The following is a 19,908-nucleotide window of genomic DNA, read 5'->3' as shown; positions in this document are numbered from 1 at the left end:
GTGGAGACTGAGAAAAGATTTCATTGAGGTGTATAGAACCGAGAAGTCAATAACCTGGCGACATAGATTTGAGATGATTGATTGTAAAAATTCAAGTAATCTTTTTCACTCAGGATGGTGGACTCTGAAACTGCCTCAAAGAGCGATAGCAGCAGAAAGCCTCATCACATTTTTAAAAACTTGAATACTCACCAGGAGTTCTGTAACCTTACAGGCCAACTGAATGGTGTGATTAAGCAGGATAACCCTTCCAGCCAGAACAGGCACAATGAGCTGAATGGTATCCTTCTGTCGCTTTTTAATTTGGGAACTGAGTGATGTAATGATCTTTTTTGTTCACAAATGTAAAGTACCCAATTCATTTGTTTTCCAATTAAGGGGCAATTTAGCACGACCAATCCACCTACTCTGCACATCTTTCGATTGTGGGGTGAGACCCACACAAACATGGGGCAAATGTGCAAACTCCACACAAACAGGGGGCCAGGATCAAACCCAAATACAGTTTTGGAGCCCAAATTGGATCGGTCGAGTCCTAGGTCGGGGAGAGTATCGGCAGTGGTGAGGGAACTGAGGGGATTTATGGAAGCATTGGGGTGGGTAGACCCGTGGAGGTTTGGTATACCGAGGGCGAAGGAATTCTCGTTTTTCTCCCATGTGCACAGGGTGTACTTCTGAATCGACTGTTTTGTGTTGTATAGGACGTTGTTGGCTGGAGTGGTCGATTCTGTGTACTCTGCAATTGTGGTTTTGGGTCATGCGTCGCATTGGGTGGACTTGCAGGTGAATCGTGGGGGGGGTGGGAGCAGCGGCCGCAGTTGAGGCTGAATGTGGGGCTGCTGTCAAATGAGGTTTGCGAGTGGGTGAGGGCTGTCATTCGGGGATATGTGGAGCTGAATGGCACGGGTGAGGTTTCGGCCACCACGCTGTGGGAGGCATTAAAGGCAGTAAGTCATAAGGGAGGAGTGGGTGAGTGATCTGGCGGAATTTCTTGAGCTGGAAAAGATAAAGTTCGCCTTGAGAGGTTCTGTGGAGTGGTTTGCCCGGAGATTGCAGTTATTCATCGACTTTTTTGAGAACAGTTAATATGTCAGCAATTGGGGGGGAGGGAGGATAAAATGGGTATGAAGAGGAGTTGGGGGGAGGGATGGTGGGGTGTTATTTGGCTATTTGCAGCCCTGTTGGCTTGATTGTGTTTGATTTGTAAATATATAAATTCCTCGATAAAATATTTTTCTGAAATTTGAACCAGTGCTAGTTTGATGAAGCTGAAATTGCACCAATAAGTAGAGACTAGAGTGCAGACATAGAAATTCAAGCAAATGGTGACCAAGGAAATTAGATTGAAACCCTGGGAGGTGTGCAGTCTTTGGAACAAGTTTGAGAGAATTATGTAGCTTGGTCCTCAAAAGTTTGGGATCCATGATGAGGCAGACAGATTTTCAGAGATTGGTTGATTTGCTGCATCTGGTAGGTTGCTGAGAAATCCGTGGTTAGTCGCATTTGTTGTTAATTGTGATGTGTTCAATTACAGTTTTCCTGTTATTCACACGTACCTCATTAACCTTGAAGGTTAAGAGTATAACATCAACACTAAATGGTTTTATAAGTTTGACATTGAATAGTAAAGTTTGTTTTGTTTGTTCAAAACTCATGGAATCTTGTGAATTCTCCGAGCAAGTTTCTTGACTCTCACATTTTGTGTACTTTAAACAAAATGTTATTAGTCCCTAACGGGATATTGCCAAAAACTCGGGAGTCTGGTCTTGCATCATAACAATTTCTTGGCACCAGTTCCCTCCCCTGGAACAGCTCAAAAGTGGCCTTATTCCCAGACTGCTGTACCATACCTATCTGAGTGTTTCATTCTTTTAAGGTGTCTTCACATACTAACAACCGGTAAGAGCTTAAATATAGTAAGTTACTAAGTTGTCAAGTACTTGGGTTTACATTTTTTTATAGCACCGTATTTTGAATTTATAACATTAGTATTTCAGATTTCTTCTCTTTTCTTTCGTGTTTAATTTACTATCTTTTGTGTTCTTGTGCTTCTCTTTTGCTTTTCTGCTGGGTCCTTCAATGACTCACTTTGCTTTGACTTCTTGGACAGAATCAGATGGCAGTTTGAAAAAACCTCCACGAATTTGGAAAGTTTCTGATTTAGACATCATAGTGGATCCTGTTTTAATTTCTTCTACTATCTCACTCAAGTCTCCAGATCATAGTATGAACCACTTGGCAACTTCTGTTCCTGACAAACTACATTGTGAGTCTGTGGAACTGTTACTGACTTTGTTTAAAGGACATATTCTGCTGTATGCTTTAAAATTGCATAAGACAATCTTGCTGCTTGCCTTCGAAGTGACAGTTGGAACATTTCTGGTCATATTTAATATTTTTGTTGCAAAATAGTCCTATGAATTTATTGTAGATACAAGTGGGTATTATCATAAAGCCAAATATAGCTGCAAATAAACATAATTGTAGAGTTAAATGTTAATGCCATATGTATTCATTCAAGAAGTACTAGATTATGAAATTTTAATCTTTTTAAAAATACAGCTAATATTTGAGGTAAAAACATTAGAAATTTTAAGCCTAATTTGTTCTACAATTGTCTGTCTTTTATTTTCTGTTCCATTATACATAGATGAAAGTCTTAGACACAAGCTGACTGGCTCCTGGGTGGTGTCTGATTGGATGTGGGTCTTGACTCTGGTTCATCCTTGCATTTTAAAAATTATGAAAGCTTGGGTTGTACGTCTTTATACAGTTCTGCTTTTTTGAATAGATTGATGTATTTGTTATAATTTTGAATGCTACAAGCTAGAATGCTGTTTGAGAGTTTTTGGATTGGATTATATTTAGTATATCTAACATGTTTTTGTACATGCCTGGTGGGTGAAATTTCATTTTATGATTGGCTGTTAAACTACCATTAAGCTGAATGAAACCTTTTCCACCTGCTTTAACTCCTCAAAACTCAATGGTTCACAAATAATTCCAACAGCCTGCCATTGATTTTAATGGTCCAGTCGTATAAAATGTTACAAATTCTCTAATGTTTCTCTGAATGTAATTTGATAATTTGCATGAACATGATCCAATTAGGTGTTAAGTGAATTGGACATTCTGAATTCTCCCTGTGTACCTGAACAGGCGCCAGAATGTGGCGACTAGGGGCTTTCTACAGTAACTTAATTGCAGTGTTAATGTAAGCATATTTGTGACAAAGATTATTATTATTATTCTACAGTCGTTAATATGTAATGCAAATACACTGTTTTATATAACTACAGTAGATCTATTTGTGACAAGGTTTTCTAGATGGAAAAGTTAAGATGAAACTGCTCAATATAATTGTTATTCATATGACCTTCTAGTAATTTCTTTATTCTTTCATTATTTAAAAGAATTATTCTCCCAGCTTTAAATCAAGATCTTGTGAAAGCAAGATTTGTGATTGAAATACAATGATTTTACACTTGTCAGGCATTTAAAAAATCTTTTCTTTTCAGTTCTGCTTCCAGAGGCACAATGTAACTTAACGAAGAATGTTTTAAAACCATTTTAAATTTACCAGCAAGAACAGGAAAAGGGCTGGTTCAGCACAGGGCTAAAAAGCTGGCTTTTAAAGCAGACCAAGGCAAACCAGCAGCACGGTTCAATTCCTGTACCAGCCTCCCCGAACAGGTGCCGGAATGTGGCAACTAGGGGCTTTTCACAGTAACTTCATTGAAGCCTACTTGTGACAATAAGTGATTTTCATTTCATTTTTCATTCATTTTTAATTACAGAAGTACCTCCTAGCTTCACAATCATTTACAAACATGGATAAAAATCCCATCCAAGTAACAAAAAAAGTCCATTAATCAACACAATCCAGGCAGATAAAATTTAATTTTATTAAATAGTCACAATATTACTTTTAAGTGTACAACCAAACAACATTTAATAGGCTGGGTTGTATTTGAACAATCCCTGTACTGAACTTGGTGGGTAAGTGACAGGATTGTTAAATTTGCCATAATCGAAACTGATAAGTATAAAACCTCCCATGGAACTTTCATGTATAATTGCATTATGAATTAACATATTGTGTAGTGCCAAATAAACTGAACTGATGCTTTCAGAAATGGAGATGGGCAGAAAATTGGCAGAATTAGCTGGTATAGACTTTCTTTAAATTAAGTTTCTTTTTTTATTACACATACTGAGAACCAGTTGTGGCATTGTGGGCAAATAGAATATATGCTTTGCTCTTTCAGTGATTATAGGGTAAAATTATGTTGTTAAACATTGCATTAATTTTTAAGAAAGATAGTATTAAGTGAATCAATTTTACCATTCAGCACAAACTTTTTAAAAATTGTTTTTATTAAAACTTTTTTCAACCAGAATTTTTACATAACAGAAAAATAAATGAAAAATATTTAACAAAACAAGGTGGCTGTTATCATTATACAACACTCAAATATACATTAAATAGACAATTCCCCCCCACCTGAACCCCCCAATCTCTCTTTCTCCCCCCCCCCCCCCCCCCCCCCCCCAGTTGCTGCTGCTGCTGACATTTTACCGCTCCCCTAGAAAGTCAAGGAAAGGTTGCCACCACCTGGAGAACCCCAGCAAGGACCCTCTCAAGGCCAACTTTATTCGCTCTAGGCTGAGGAACCCAGCCATATCACTAACCCAGGTCTCCAAGCTCGGGTTTCGAGTCCCTCCACATTAACAAGATCCGTCTCCAGGCTACCAGGGAGGCAAAGGCCAACAATTTGGCCTCTTTCGCTTCCTGCACTGCCGGATCCTCTGACACCCCAAATATTGCTATTGTTGGACTCGCCTTCACCCGCGTATCCAAAATCCTGGACATAGCCCTCGCAAAGCCCTGCCAGAATTCTTTAAGCGCCGGGCATGCCCAAAACATACGGACATGGTCCGTCGGACTCCCTGCACATCTCATGCACCTGTCCTCCAACCCAAAGAACTTGCTCATTCTCGCCGTCGTCATGTGAGCCCGGTGCACCACCTTAAACTGAATTAAACTGAGCCTGGCACATGATGTTTGCCCACACAAATCCCGTGATAATCCTCTTCACCCGCTTGAAGAAGGATTTGGTGATCAAAATGGGGAGGCACTGACAAACGAACAGGAATCTGGGAAGAACCGCCATCTTCACAGTCTGCACTCTTCCCGGCAGTGAAAGCGGCCGCATGTCCCACCTTTTAAAGTCTCCCTCCATCTGCTCTACAAGCCGAGATAAATTGAGCCTGTGTAGGGCATCCCAGTTCCTAGCGGGAGCTCTCCCAGTCTCTCCTCCTGACCCCTAGCGTGGATTACACTTTTCCCCACGCTCAACTTGTACCCCGAGAAGCTTCCAAAGTCCCCCAGGATCCGCATGACCTCCCCCATCTCCTCTAGCGGGTCCGAAATATACGATAGCAGGTCATCCGCGTAGAGGGAAACCCGATGCCCCCCCCCCCCCCCCCCCCCCCCCCCCCCGGACCAGCCCCCTCCAGTTCCTCTTAAGTCCTCAGTGCTATGGCCAACGGCTCAATTGTCAGGGCAAATAGTAACAGGGATAGGGGCACCCCTGCCTCGTCCCTTGGTACAGCCTGAAATACTCCGACCTCAGCCGGTTCATGGACACACTCGCTACGGTGGCCTGAGACAGTAGTTTGACCCACACTATGAATCCCTCCCCGAATCCAAACCTACCTCACACTTCCCACAGGTACCCCCACTCCACCATGTCAAAGGCCTTCTCTGCATCCATTGCAGCCACTACTTCTGCATCCCCCTCCTTCTGAGGGCATCATAATAATATTCAGGAGCCTCCTCATTTGTGTTCAGTTTCCTGCCCTTAACGAAACCCGCCTGGTCCTCCTCGATCACTCCCGGGACGCAGTCCTCTATTCTGGTCGCCAGAATTTTTGCCAACAATTTGGCATCTAATTCAGGAGCGATATCGGCCTGTAGGACCCACAATGAAGCGGATCCTTCTCCCTCTTCAAAATGAGCGAGATCCATGCCTGCGACATCGTCGGGGGGGGGGGGGGGTTGCTCTCTCCTTTGCCTCGTTAAAAGTTCTTAGCAGAAGTGGACTTAGTAGCTCCGAGAACGTCTTATAAAATTCTATGGGAAAGCTGTCCGGACCCGGGGCCTTGCCCGACTGCATACTTGCCAGTCCCTTAACTATCTCCTCCAACTCAATCGGGGGCCCCCAGTCCCTCCACCTGATCCTCTTCCACCCTTGGGAACCTCAATCGATCCATAAATTGCTTCATCCCTTCACCTCCCCTTGGGGGTTCTGACTCGTACAGCTTCCCATAAAACTCCTTGAAGACTTCATTGATCCTCTCTGGGCTCAATGCCTTATTACCTTCCTTGGCCCTCACTCGCCCGATCTCCCTGGCCACCACCTCTTCATCTGCCAGCAACCCCACATCCAGTCGCCAGAGAGGGCGCTGCCCCCGCTCCACCCCCAGTTGCAGGTCCACCCAGTTCGGGGCATAGTCCGAGACCACACTGGCAGAATACTCAACCCCCTCCACCCTCGGGATTAACGCCTGCTCAACACAAAAAAGTCAATCCACGAGTACACTTTATGGGCATGAAAGAAAAAGGAGAACTCCTTCGCCCTTGGCCGTGTGAATCTCCACGGGTCCACGCCCTCCATCTGATTCATGAACTCCCACAGGGCCCTGGCCGCCGCCAGTCTCTTTCCCGACCTGGACTTAGACCGGTCTAGAAGTTATAGAACAGCACAGAACAGGCCCTTCGGCCCTCGATGTTGTGCCGAGCAATGATCACCCTACTCAAACCCACGTACACCCTATACCGGTAACCCAACCCCCCCCCCCCCCCCCCCAACCGTACTTTTTTTAGGACATTACGGGCAATTTAGCATGGCCAATCCACCTAACCTGCACATCTTTGGACTGTGGGAGGAAACCGGAGCACCCGGAGGAAACCCACGCACACACGGGGAGGACGTGCAGACTCCGCACAGACAGTGACCCAGCCGGGAACCGACCCTGGGACCCTGGAGCTGTGAAGCATTTATGCTAACCACCATGCTACCGTGCTGCCCCAAAGTTACTTGACTCCAAGTCCGGGATCTTGCCCAACATGCGCCTCATGAATTCCACATCATCCCAGTTCGGGGCATACATGTTCACCAACACCACCTGGGCACCCTGTAGCTTGCCACTCACCATTATGTACCTGCCCCCCTTGTCCACCACGTCTCCTCCCTGTCCTCCCTGCCTCAAACGGCACCGGTTTACTAACCAGAATTGCCACCCCTCTGGTCTTTGAGTCTCGCCCCGAATGGAACACCTGGCCCACCCATCCCCTCCTTAACCTTGTTTGGTCAGCAAGCTTTAAGTGCGTCTCCTGCAGCATGGCCATGTCCGCCTTCAACCCCTTTAAATGCGAGAACAGGCATTTGGGCATGTTGGGGATAGATGGAGAGTCGGGTTGGGGGGCCTCCATCTGTACCCAACAGTTGGCTCCCCTTCAGTCAGCAAAGCAGCAACCCCACCCCCCCCCCCCCCCCAGCCCCTAATCCCAACCCCCCATGCCAAACACCCGCTTAACACTGATTTCCCCCCATTGCGCTTCTGTAAGTCAGCTGACCCCAGCCGCTCCGCCTCTATCTCCAACCTTACTATTGTCTGCTCCTTCGGGCCCCCAACCCCTCCTCCCCCACAGGGCAAGAGGGTAAGTGCCATCCAGACCCTTCCCGTGCATCGGACAACACAACTCTGGCATTACCCCAACCCCAAAACAAAAAAACAGGAAAAGAAAAGCAAACAAACTTAAATTCAACTAACAAACTTACACCAGGCCAACACCCAGTTACACATCTTCGCCTGCGTGTTTCACCCACATGCAGCTGCCCCTTAGTTCAAGTCCAGCTTTTCGTGCTTAATGAATGTCCACACCTCATCCGGCATATCAAAATAATGGTGCCTGTCCTTGTACGTTACCCAAAGTTTCACCGAGTGCAGGAGCCACCCCTTTGCTGTGGAGGGTCTAGGACAACTCATCGCCAGCCCAACTCATCGCCAGCCCAACTCATCGCCAGCCCAACTCATCGCCAGCCCAATAAAAACAGTACAGTCAACAGACTTCTTAACAGCGCTCTGGAGTGAATGGAATCTATTTAAACCAACAGACTTCTTAACAGCGCTCTGGAGTGAATGGAATCTATTTAAACATGGTGGAGGTTCTGGGGGAATCATATAATCCCTCCAGTGTAGAAGGAGGCCATTCAGCCCATTGAGTCTACACCGGTCCTCTGAAAGAGCACCCTAACCAGGCACATTCCCCCGCCCTATCCCTATAACCCCATAACGCACTTAACTGTTGGACTAAGGGGCAATTTATCATGGCCAATCCACTTAACCTGCACATTTTGGTCTGTGGGAGGAAATTGGAGCACCCGGAGAAAACCCACGCAGACATGAGAACTGCAAATTCCACACAGAGGGTCACCCCAAGCCGGAATTGAGCTTGTCTCCTTGCGCTGTGAAGCAGCAGTGCTAACCATCGTCACCATGTATCCCTCAGGATCACATTGACTCGAAAGGTTAACTCTGTTCTCTCTCCATAGCTGCTGCCAGACCTGCTGCGTGTATCCTGCGTTTTCTATAGGTTTAAATTGTTTAAATAGATTCCATTCACTCCAGAGTGCTGTTAAGAAGTCTGTTGGTTTAAATAGATTCCATTCACTCCAGAGCGCTGTTAAGAAGTCTGTTGACTACTGTTTTTATTGGGCTGGCGATGAGTTGGGCTGGCGATGAGTTGGGCTGGCGATGAGTTGGGCTGGCGATGAGTCGGCGGCGAAGAGTTGTCCCATTCCCGCTGTGGAGGACTGCCTTAGCCCGGTTGAAACCCGCATGCCTCCTCGCCAGTTCAGCTCCCAAGTCCTGGTCTATGCGAATCTCACCGTTCTCCCACTTACTGCTCCGCTCCTTCTTTGCCCAACACCGGACACACTCCCTGTCTGTAAAGCGGTGGAACTTTATAACCTTCGCCCTCGGTTTCCTCTCGAGGACTCTATGCGCCCCGTCCAGTTCCAAGGGCCGCGTGAAGGCCCCCGCGCCCATCAGCGTCCCCGGCATTGTAGTCACATACGTGCTCGCGTTCGCCCCCTCCAGACCTCCGGGGAGGCCCAGGATCCGCAGGTTGTGACTCTGAGACCTATATTCGAGGTCATCCAGTCTCTCCTGCCGTCTCTTCTGTCGGGCCTCGTGCGCTTCCACCCTGACCGCCAGGCCCAGGATCTCGTCCTCATTCTCGGATACCTTCCTCTCCACCTCTTTGATCGCCTTCTCATGTACCTTCTGAACCTCCACCATCTTTTCCATGAAGGCCTTCATATTGGCCAGCATCTCCGTCTTCAGCTCTGCGAAGCAGCTCCTCAGAAAGTCTTCCTGCTCTCTCGACCAGTGGGCCCACGCTTCATGGTCCGCGCCGGCCGCCATTTTGTCCTCCCGGACCCGCTCCGCTCTCTTCCCCGCAATCGCTTGTTTAACGGTCCTGCTCCTGGTTCCCTTCATACACCAGTGAGGGGAACCTCTCCAGCACCTTTCCCATTCACCTTCTAAGTGCCGATGCCGCCCCGTTTAAAGGCCTGAAACCCCGATCCAGGTGGGAGCTGCCGTGTTTATGACCTAATCGGACATGGCCGCTAACAGAAGTCCTTTTCTGCACAAACTTAAAACTTCCAAGGTTCCGAGTATTGAATTTAGAAAAATAATGCATGTATTTTTATGAGCTACCATATTACAAAAATTTTTCAAAGCACCATTTTTCCATTTGATAGCCACCATTGTATTATGTTCCATTCCCGAGAAAGTAGATGAGTTAGTGACCAATTCTTTGCTACTACTAAAATTCAAACACCACAGAGTAATTATGGATTCATGTGCTGACCATGGTGGTATAGTGGTTAGCACTGTTCAGTCACAGCACCAAGGACCCGGATTTGATTCCCGGCTTTGGTCACTGTCTGCGTGGGTTTCCTCTGGGTGCTCCAGTTTCCTCCCACAAGTCCCGAAAGCTGTGCTTATTAGGGGTGTTGGACATTCTGAATTCTCCCTCAGTGTACCCGGATAGGTGCCAGAGTGGCGACCCGGGGATTTTCACAGTAACTTCATTGCAGTCTTAATGTTGGATTGGATTGGATTTGTTTATTGTCACGTGTACCAAGGTACGGTGAAAAGTATTGTTCTGCGTGCAGCTCAAACCGATCATTTAGTACATGAAAATAAAATACGTCATAGGGCAACACAAGGTACACAATGTAAATACATAGACACAGGCATCGCATGAAGCATACAGGAGTGTAGTATTAATCAGATCAGTCCATAAGAAGGTCATTTAGGAAACTGGTAACAGCAGGGAAGAAGCTGTTATTGAATCTGTCCGTGCGTGTTCTCAGACTTTTGTATCTCCTGCCCGATGGAAGAATGTGGAAGAGTGAGTAAGCTGGGTGGGAGGGGTCTTTGATTATGCTGCCCGCTTTCCCAAGGCAGCAGGAGGTGTTCATAGAGTCAATGGATGGCGGGTTCGTGTGATGGACTGGGCGGTGACAGCACGGTAGCATAGTGGGTAGCACTGTTGCTTCACAGCTCCAGGGTCCCAGGTTCGATTCCCGGCTTGGGCCACTGTCAGTGAGGAGTCTACACATTTTCCCTGTGACTGTGTGGGTTTCCTCCAGGTGCTCCAGTTTCCTCCCACAAGTCCCAAAAGACTTGCTTCTTAGGTGGATTGGACATTCTGAATTCTTCCTCCGTGTACCTGAACACGATCTGGAATATGGTGACTAGGGGCTTTTCACAGTAACTTCATTGCAGTGTTAATGTTAGCCTACTTGTGACAATGAAGGTTATTATTATTATTGGCGGCTCTCTGAAGTCTGTTGTGGTCTTGGGCCGATCAGTTGCCACACCAGGCTGTGATGGTGCTCATGTAAAAATCGGTAAGAGTCAATGTTGACATGCCGAATTTGCTTAGTTTCCTGAGGAAGTATAGGCGCTGTTGTGCTTTCTTGGTCGTAGCATCGACATGGGTGGACAAGGACAGATTTTTGGTGATGTGCTCACCTAGGAATTTGAAGCTGTCAACCATATCTACTTTGGCCCCCTTGATGCAGACAGGGGTGTGTACGAGACTTTGCTTTCTGAAGTCAATGACCAGCTCTTTAGTTTTGCTGATATTGCAAGAGAGATTGCTGTCGTTACACCACTCCACTAGCTTCTCTATCTCCCTCCAATATTCTGACTCCTCATTGTTCATCAGCAAACTTGTAGATGGAGTTGGAGCCAGATTTTGCCATGCAATCATGTGTGTATAGGGAGTATAGTCGGGGGCTAAGTACGCAGCCTTGTGAGGCCCCGGTATTAAGGACTGTCGTGGAGGAGGTGCTGTGTTTTATTCTTGCTGATTGTGGTCTATGGGTCAGAAAGTCGAGGATCCAGTTGCAGAATGAGGAGCCATCTCCGAGGCTTTGTTATGAGTTTGGCTTGGATTATGGTGTTGATGGCAGAGCTGTAGCCAATAAATTGGAGTTTGATATAGGAGTCCTTGTTGTCGAGATTCTCCAGGGATGAGAGTGTCGGGCAAGGGAGATGGTGTCTGCTGTGGACCGGCTGCGGTGGTATGCGAACTGCATGAATCTAGGCATTCTGGGAGTATGGAGTTGATATGCCTCATGACCAACTTCTCAAAGCAGTTCATTGCTATCGATGTCAGGGCCACCGGATGGTAGTCATTGAGGCACGTTGCCTGGTTGTTCTTTGGCACCGTTTCTGATACTGGTCTTCTTGAAGCAGATGTAAGCCTACTTGTGACACTAATTTAAAAAAAGATTATTTCATTTCTATCCACCCAGTTAAGATCAGAAATTCATGCTTGAATATGGAAAGATTTAAGCTGCAGGAAGAGAGGATTTGGTCCACTGTGTCCATTCCAACTGAAAGAGAGTTATCCAGTCCAACCACAATTTCCAACTTCCCTTTGATCCATCCACCATTTTAAAAAATCTATATCTCCCGATTATTAACCTATCTGCAAATGTAAATAGGTCTTTCCTATCCATCTCAATGAAATTTCCCTGGATTGCTCTATTCCAGGGAAAACAAACCCAGCCTACTCATTGCCAAAATTCTGCATTACTAATAATATCCTTATAAATCTCTTCTGTACTTTATCTTGTGTGATCAGATCCTTGCTGTAATCAGGTGATCAGAACTGTATGAAGTACTTTAACTGCAGTCTTAATAGTGCTCATTTAACATTCCCTTCTCTGATACTATTAGCCTTGGCCTATAAGGGAAAGAATCCTCCATGCCTTGTTGACTACTTTATCTAACTATTCTGCCACCTTCAGAGATCTGTAGCCATATACTCCTAAGATCATACTGTTCCTCTACGCTTGCCCAAAACCTATGAGGAAAAATTGGACTTCTTGATATTTTCTATTATCGCTGAAATACACTGTGATACAGGCTTGTGTGTGTGAGAATATGGAAGTGACTAGTTTAATTAACCTGAAGACAGACTGCAAGGGTCAGAACAATAAGAGAGGTGTGAAGTCAAGTGGTTGAAGTGGATAGCGCAGAGCTAAGATCGATGCTGGTGGACAGTATGAATAAATGCTTCAAAGTATTTCAAAAGGAACATATACAATTGGGAGATTGTAAATGGGTGAGACAAAGTTGTAAATTTACTTTTATTTTGAAAAAAGTGTTCATAAAATGAAAGATTATTTAACTTTGGGAAAAGGAACTTCTTCAAATGGACTGTAGAAACAATAGCATACAGGATCAAAGGGCAAAACATGTTTAAGGATAAACTGAATATCGTTAAAATATGGCTATAAGATGCTGCCAAGATGGTGTGTTGGGGGTGGCAGTACGGTGGTGTAGTGGTTAGCACTGCTGTCTCACGGCGCCGAGGTCCCAGGTTCGATCCCGGCGCTGGGTCACTGTCCGTGTGGAGTTTGCACATTCTCCCCGTGTTTGTGTAGGTTTCGGCCCCGCAACCCAAAGACGTGCAGGGTAGGTGGATTGGCCACGCTAAGTTGCCCCTTAATTGGAAAAAATGAATTGGGTAATCTAAATTTACTGAAAAAACGATGGTGTGTTGGAGACAGGCTTTTGAAAAACCAGCTGCTGCCGCCATCAGAGAAAGGTATTTCGTGTCTGCAAGGATGTTGAGACAAGTTCTGGCTTCCCAGTATTGAATAAGAGAGGAGGAAAAGCCTGAGAAAGAGTTTCCTATAGCTGGAGGACATTTTGAGGTAACATTACTAGAATTTCTTTAATAGATTAAATATCTACGAGGACTGTTGCCACCAAAAGTGAGTTTAGCTCTGAATTTATTTAAAGCTAGAATATTGTGGGAAATATTTGTAAAAGTACTGTTAACTATGTAACGGTGTTCTTGTTGTCTAAAATATTCACAAGTGATCTGAGATGTCCTGACTTCAGATACCTCCTCATAACATGCAAATTGCAAACCCTGTGGTAGGTTGTTCAGGTTTCCCTTTGGGATTTGGGCAGCCTGGCACATATATCTACCATACCATAGGACATATCATTTCTTGTGCATTCCCTTGCCTGTATCCTTCCCGAATGCACTACCTCACACTTCTATGGAATGAATTCCATTAACCACTTTTCTGCCCACCTATCCAGTTTGTGGATATTTTCCTGCACACTACAGCTTTCTTCCACACTTTTACACCTTGGCTAATGTTCATATCATCTGCAAACTTCCTAATGATACCCCATATGTTTTGGTCTAAATCAGTAATATGTGTGTGCGTGGGTTTCAACCGGGTGCTCCGGTTTCCTCCCCAGTCCAAAGATGTGCAGGTGAGGTGGATTGGCCGTGCTAAGTTGCCCTTTGTGTCCAACGTTGCCCTTAGTGTTGGTTGGGGTTACTGGATTATGGGGATGGGGTGGGGGGTGTGGGCTTGAAAAGGGTGCTCTTTCCAAGAGCTGGTGCAGACTCGATGGGCCGAATGGCCTCCTTCACTGTAAATTCTATGATTCTCTGTACCACAAACAGTTAACAACCAAGTACTGAGCCTTGTGGAATGCTAATGGAAGCAGCTTTCCAGGCTCAAAAACAGTGATCGGTACCTTATGCTTTCTGTCACAGAGCCAGTTTTAGATCCAATTATCCATAGGCTTTTACATTTCTGACCAGTCTGCAATGTGGAACCTTCACTAAAGCCTTGGTAAAATTTATATAGACTACTTAAAACATTATCCCCTTATCACCCCACCTTGTTACTTCCTCAAAATATTTAATCACGTTATTCAGAAGCTATTTTGCTGTTACAAATCCATCCTGTCCTTGATTAATCCGTGTCCCTCTAAATGATGATTTATACCTTGTCTCAGAATATTTCCCCAATAATTTTCCTACCACTGAGGTAATTGCAACTGGCGTGTAATTACTTGGTTTATTCCTTCCGCAACAACTACACAAGTAAAGCAGCCCTGTTGTCCCCTGGTACAACACCTTTGGTCAGAGGATTGGTAATGTGATGGTCAAAATCTCCACTATTTCTGTTGAGCTGCTCGCAGAAAAATACTTTTCGCTATACCTCGGTACACATGACAATAAACCAATCCAATCATATTTCCTTTAATAACCTGATATATGTTTCTTCTTGACCTGGTGATTGACCTACTTTCAAGAATGCTAACATCTGAAACATATGGAGGAAATATTCTCCCATCCAATACTTCAAACCCCTTAACTGTTAAGGTCTGCTTTGTCCATCTCAAGGAAATTTGTATTAAAAGGCTGATCCATAAGGGCAACTTGGTGGTGCAGTGGCTAGCACTGCTGCCTCACGGCACGAGGGCCCAGGATCGTTCCCGGGTCTGGGTCACTGTCCGTGTGGAGTTTGCACATTCTCCCCGTGTTTGGGTGGGTTTCACCCCCACAACCCAAAGATGTGCAGGGTAGTTGGATTGGCCACACTAAATTGCCCCTTAATTGGAAAAAATGAATTGGGCAGCACCGTAGCATGGTGGTTAGCATAAATGCTTCACAGCTCCAGGGTCCCAGGTTCGATTCCCGGCTGGGTCGCTGTCTGTGCGGAGTCTGCACGTCCTCCCCGTGTGTGCGTGGGTTTCCTCCAGGTGCTCTGGTTTCCTCCCACAGTCCAAAGATGTGCGGGTTAGGTGGATTGGCCATGCTAAATTGCCCGTAGTGTCCTAAAAAGTAAGGTTAAGGGTGGGTGGGTGGGGGGGGGGGGGGGGGGGGGGGGGGGGGGGGGGGGGGGGTGTTATAGGGTAGATACGTGGGTTTGAGTAGGGTGGTCATTGCTCGGCACAACATCGAGGGCCGAAGGGCCTGTGCTGTACTGTTCTATGTTCTAAATTTATTTTCAAAAATGCTGATCCATCAACACTTAAGAGAATTCTTTTTTGGCCTTTTTTGTTGTGATGATGTGAGTGGGCAACACGGTAGCATAGCGGTTAGCACTATCGCTTCACAGCGCCAGGGTCCCATTTTCGATTCCCTGCTGGGTCACTGTCTGTGCAGAGTCTGCATATTCTCCCCGTGTCTGCGTGGGTTTCCTCCGGGTGCCTCGGTTTCCTCCCACAGTCCAAAGACGTGCAGGTTAGGTGGATTGGCCACAATAAATTGCCCTTGGTGTCCAAAAAGGTTAGGAGGAGTTATTGGGTTAGGGGGATAGGGTGAATAAGTGGGTAGGTGCAGACCTGATGAGCCGAATGGCTTCCTTCTCTGTATGTTCAATGTTATGTTGGACAAATGACATGTAATATTGGTATTTAGAAGATTGTTGCCTTTTGGATATGTCAATTCACTGAATGAAGGCAATGACAAGCCACCTTTTCTTCTCGCTAAGATAAAGTGTCAGATGAAACCCAAGACAAGGTGCAATGCCTTGTTAGTCTGGATCGTGTATTATGTCTCTCATGTGGAGGCCATGAATTGGATTCAATTTCAATTGGTTTTTGGAACAAGCAATAAACTGGATTAAGGGTTTGCCCTGTTCCACTCTGTGCATTGGCATTGGAGAGTGGAGTAAAAATGTAAAAACTGCTAAGAAAACAGCTTGGAATTAAGTATTAGCAGACAGTGAGCCAAGACCCTGCCTTCAGGCAGAGAACATATGACATTGAGCAAATATTAATTCCTATCTAATCAGTTTGTAACTAATTTCAACTGTTTGCATGTGCCATGTACATCAATGGAATAAGGAAATGATATTTCCTCTTTGTCCCCAAAATGGCTGCTATGGTTGTGCTTGAACAATTGTTGGTGCCTTCTCTCCCATACTGCCCTAACTGCAGTGACAGATTGGGAAAGCTTGAGTATTTAATAACCAGCTGCGATCAATTTAATTAAAATAAGTAGCTGTTTGAATCTTTTCTTCAACGGATTTATTAAATGTATCACAATTTTTCATATCCTAATTAGCTAACGATGGAAATTGGCCAGCACTCTCACAGGGATCTGTTACTACAGGGAAATTACCTACGACAGCAAACAATGACTGGAAGGAATCCAACATGGATACAGTTTTGAAACCAGGAGCTGGATCAAGTCAGGCATTGTCCACTTCCTCAGCTATTTCAAGCAATGAAAAAATGGTGGTAGGTTTTGGCAATACTTTGATGATCCATTTAATATGGAGGCTATCTTTGCCTATTTTATTTTAGCAACTTTGGGGAGGCACGATCGCACAGTGGTTAGCACTGTTGCTTCGCAACTTCAGAGTCCCAGGTTCGATTCCCGACTTGAGTCACTGGCTGTGCTGAATCTGCACGTTCTCCCCGTGTCTGCGTGGGTTTCCTCCGACAGTCCAAAGATGTGCAGGGTAGGTGGATTGGCCATGGTAAATTGCCCCTTGGTGTCCAAAAAGGTTAGGTGGGGTTACTGGGTTGCGGGGATAGAGTGGAGGTGTGGACTTGAGTAGGGTGCTCTTTACAAGGGCCGGTGCAGACTCGATGGGCCAAATGGCCTCCTTCTGCACTGTAAGTTCTATGATTCTATGAACTCCAGATGGCAACCTGCCTGTACTTCTCCAGGACACACAATTATATCCAGTTTGTTCTGAATTCAAAGTTTTAGTTTTTGAACATTTATCAATGTTTTTCTTAATAATATGAACATAGTGAAAGATTTTTATGAAAGAACAAGATAATGATAGGCACTTTACAGACTTCTTGACTGAACATTCAGAGAATTACTTCTGCCCTTTTCTTTGGGCAGGTAGTAATTCTGCTTTCCTATTTGCATCTTCTTTGGGCACATCTTTCATTTCTTTACTTGTGCACTATGATCCCTTTTATAATTTTAAACTCCTGCCTTTCACTGTCTCACAGATATTCCCATTTGTTCTTTTCTCCCCCACCCTGCTTTCCCTGGTTTGTTTTTTAAACCATCGATCTCTTGAGCATTCCAGTTCTGTAAAAGGACCAGTGACATGAAACCTTAACTTTCTTTCTCCACAGATGCTGTCAGCCCTGCTGAATGCTTATAGCATGTTCTGGTTTCATTTCACTATTTTGCTCTTGTTCTAAGTGTTTTATGTTTTCAAAACTGTCCATTAGTCATAAATTGGTTAAGTAAAGCTTTGTTTTGGCAATTAAGGTCTGATTCTGACTAGTTTTAACAATATCTTCTTTAATTTAGGGTATTGAAACAGGAAAAGTACCACCATCAGTTTCAAGTGCAGTAAAGCAGCTGCCTCAGTCTTATGGATCTCATCCAAAATCTTCTCTCATGACCATCGGTTCTACCAATTCACTGGAAAGAATTAAAGATAGCACTTTGCCTCGGCCTAGTATGGGTTCAGTTTCCAACATAACCTCAGCAAGCTGGCAAAGACCGAGCCAGCCGTCACAACCTGCAAGTACATTTCAAGCTAGTGCCTCGCAACAAATTCAGCAGAGAATTACTGTGCCTCCAAGCCCTACTTATCAGCCAGTTGGTTCCCCATTGTTCCCTGCTGGAGATAACAGACCTGATCCACCACTAGCTGTGGTGGTAAGACCATTCTTGACTGATAAAGGTTCTAGACCTCAGTCTCCACGCAAAGGGCCTCAAACCGTGAATTCCAGTTCCATTTATTCCATGTATCTTCAGCAAGCTACTCCACCAAAGAACTATCAACAGGCTGCATATAACACATTAAACAAAACTCATACTGTTAAAGCAAGTAAGTAGTTTAACTTTAAATGTTTGATCAAAGCCATTAATAATTTGATAGCTTTTATAATATTATGTCTATGGTGTATAATTATTATGTATTACCCAAAAACAGATATAATTAAGTTTAAATATTATGCAGTAAAGTTCCGCTGTTTGCATGGGTTACGTTCCTGCGAAAACTCTCAAATGGCGAGATTGCAAACTATGTACGTACTTTACAATGGGAGTTAATTACGTTCCAGCTATCTCAAATTTTGACGCCCAATGGATTGAAGGCAATCAAAACTATGCTGTTAACAGATTTAGATACGGTTATTGGAGAAATTGTTTAATAAAACAAAACAAGAACGGTGTAAAATTTGCCACATTTACAGTACTTCATTTGAGAATGGAGATGGAGTATGACCAGGAATTAAATCGCTACAACAGCGAACACTCGTGCAAGCAGCAACAGCACATGACGAGTGCACAATGTGCACTATCTACTGCAGGAAATGCATCATGGATATCTACAGTTTTTTTTTATTCCACTTGGGTGTTTTTTGTCATTTTAAAGTATAATTATTACTTTTGATTTTCTTTTTCCCTTTTCTAGTGTATGGAAAGCCAGTATTGCCATCTGGATCTGGTTCTGCTTCCCCATCACCTTTGCCGTTTGCTCATAATCAGCCTTTCCAAAGTTCCCATCCTCAGACCAGTGATGAAAACCAAACTAGTACTGAAAAAGATCTCGAACATGAGAACTTGCCACCCGCAAACTCAAATGTTGAAAACATCCCACGTCCTCTGAGTCCGACAAAATTATTGCCTATTGTGCACTCACCATTACGTTATCAAAGTGATGCTGATCTTGAAGCTCTAAGGAAGAAACTGGCACATGCACCAAGGCCCCTGAAGAAACGAAGCTCTATAACTGAGCCAGAAGGCCCAAGTGGACCAAATATACAGAAGTTACTCTATCAGCGTTTTAATACACTTGCTGGGGGTATGGATAACATGCCATTTTATCTCCCCAGTAACCAGCAGGACTACGTTGGTGCTTTAGCAGATGTTGATAATGGTAACACCAGCCTAGTTGAGTCTGGTTCTGTGCAGCCTGAACCACCAACTCTACCTGAAGTTCAACCATCATCGGATGCCAATGATAACCAGCTGCCTTCTCCACATTCTGAATTGATTCAGACAGATGACAATGAGATATCTGCTACAATAGAGGACAATAACAATAATCCTGCTGTTGTTCAAACAGAGCAGCTACCAAGTCCTAAGCCAGAGATCATATCACCAGAGGAAGACATTCCTCCAGCACCTGCTGTGCCACTGCCCCCTCCTGTAAGTTGTGTTGTACCTAGTATAAACTATAAGCTGAATAATATCAGTCGAATCATTGCGTTTTTTTTTGTAAAGCTGTATTTGCTGGGACCGAATAGCATAATGAACTAGGATACTGTCCAACTGGTTTTAAATCCAACATAGGATGCTGGATACAACTTTATTTATGGCGAGAAATACAATTTGTGAAATTAGTTTGGATTGTTTCTGCTAAATAAGTAACAAGACAACTCTGCCCCTAATTAGGCATTGAATTGGGAATCTCTTTTAGCTTGCATGTGTGCCTGATATGGGAAATAGAATTGATGTAGCAAAGAGCTACTCTGAGTTTTGGAGAGGATAGAGCAAGGCTT

General features: G+C 44.7%; 1 protein-coding gene across 1 annotated transcript in view; it reads left to right on the top strand.

Annotated features, from left to right (window-relative positions):
• Positions 1-19,908, top strand: part of ppp1r13bb (protein phosphatase 1, regulatory subunit 13Bb) — a 125,769-nt gene that overhangs the window by 87,701 nt on the left and 18,160 nt on the right. Inside the window, 4 exon segments of the mRNA XM_038777831.1 lie at positions 2,111-2,266; positions 16,487-16,662; positions 17,705-18,230; positions 18,819-19,555. Of these exon segments, the coding sequence (XP_038633759.1) occupies positions 2,111-2,266; positions 16,487-16,662; positions 17,705-18,230; positions 18,819-19,555 (1,595 nt within the window).

The sequence above is a fragment of the Scyliorhinus canicula genome, chromosome 2 (assembly GCF_902713615.1).
Source record: "Scyliorhinus canicula chromosome 2, sScyCan1.1, whole genome shotgun sequence".
In the NCBI taxonomy this organism is placed as follows: Eukaryota; Metazoa; Chordata; class Chondrichthyes; order Carcharhiniformes; family Scyliorhinidae; genus Scyliorhinus; species Scyliorhinus canicula.
Note: the sequence above shows the minus strand (reverse complement) of the source record. Positions and strands in the feature narration are given on the sequence as shown.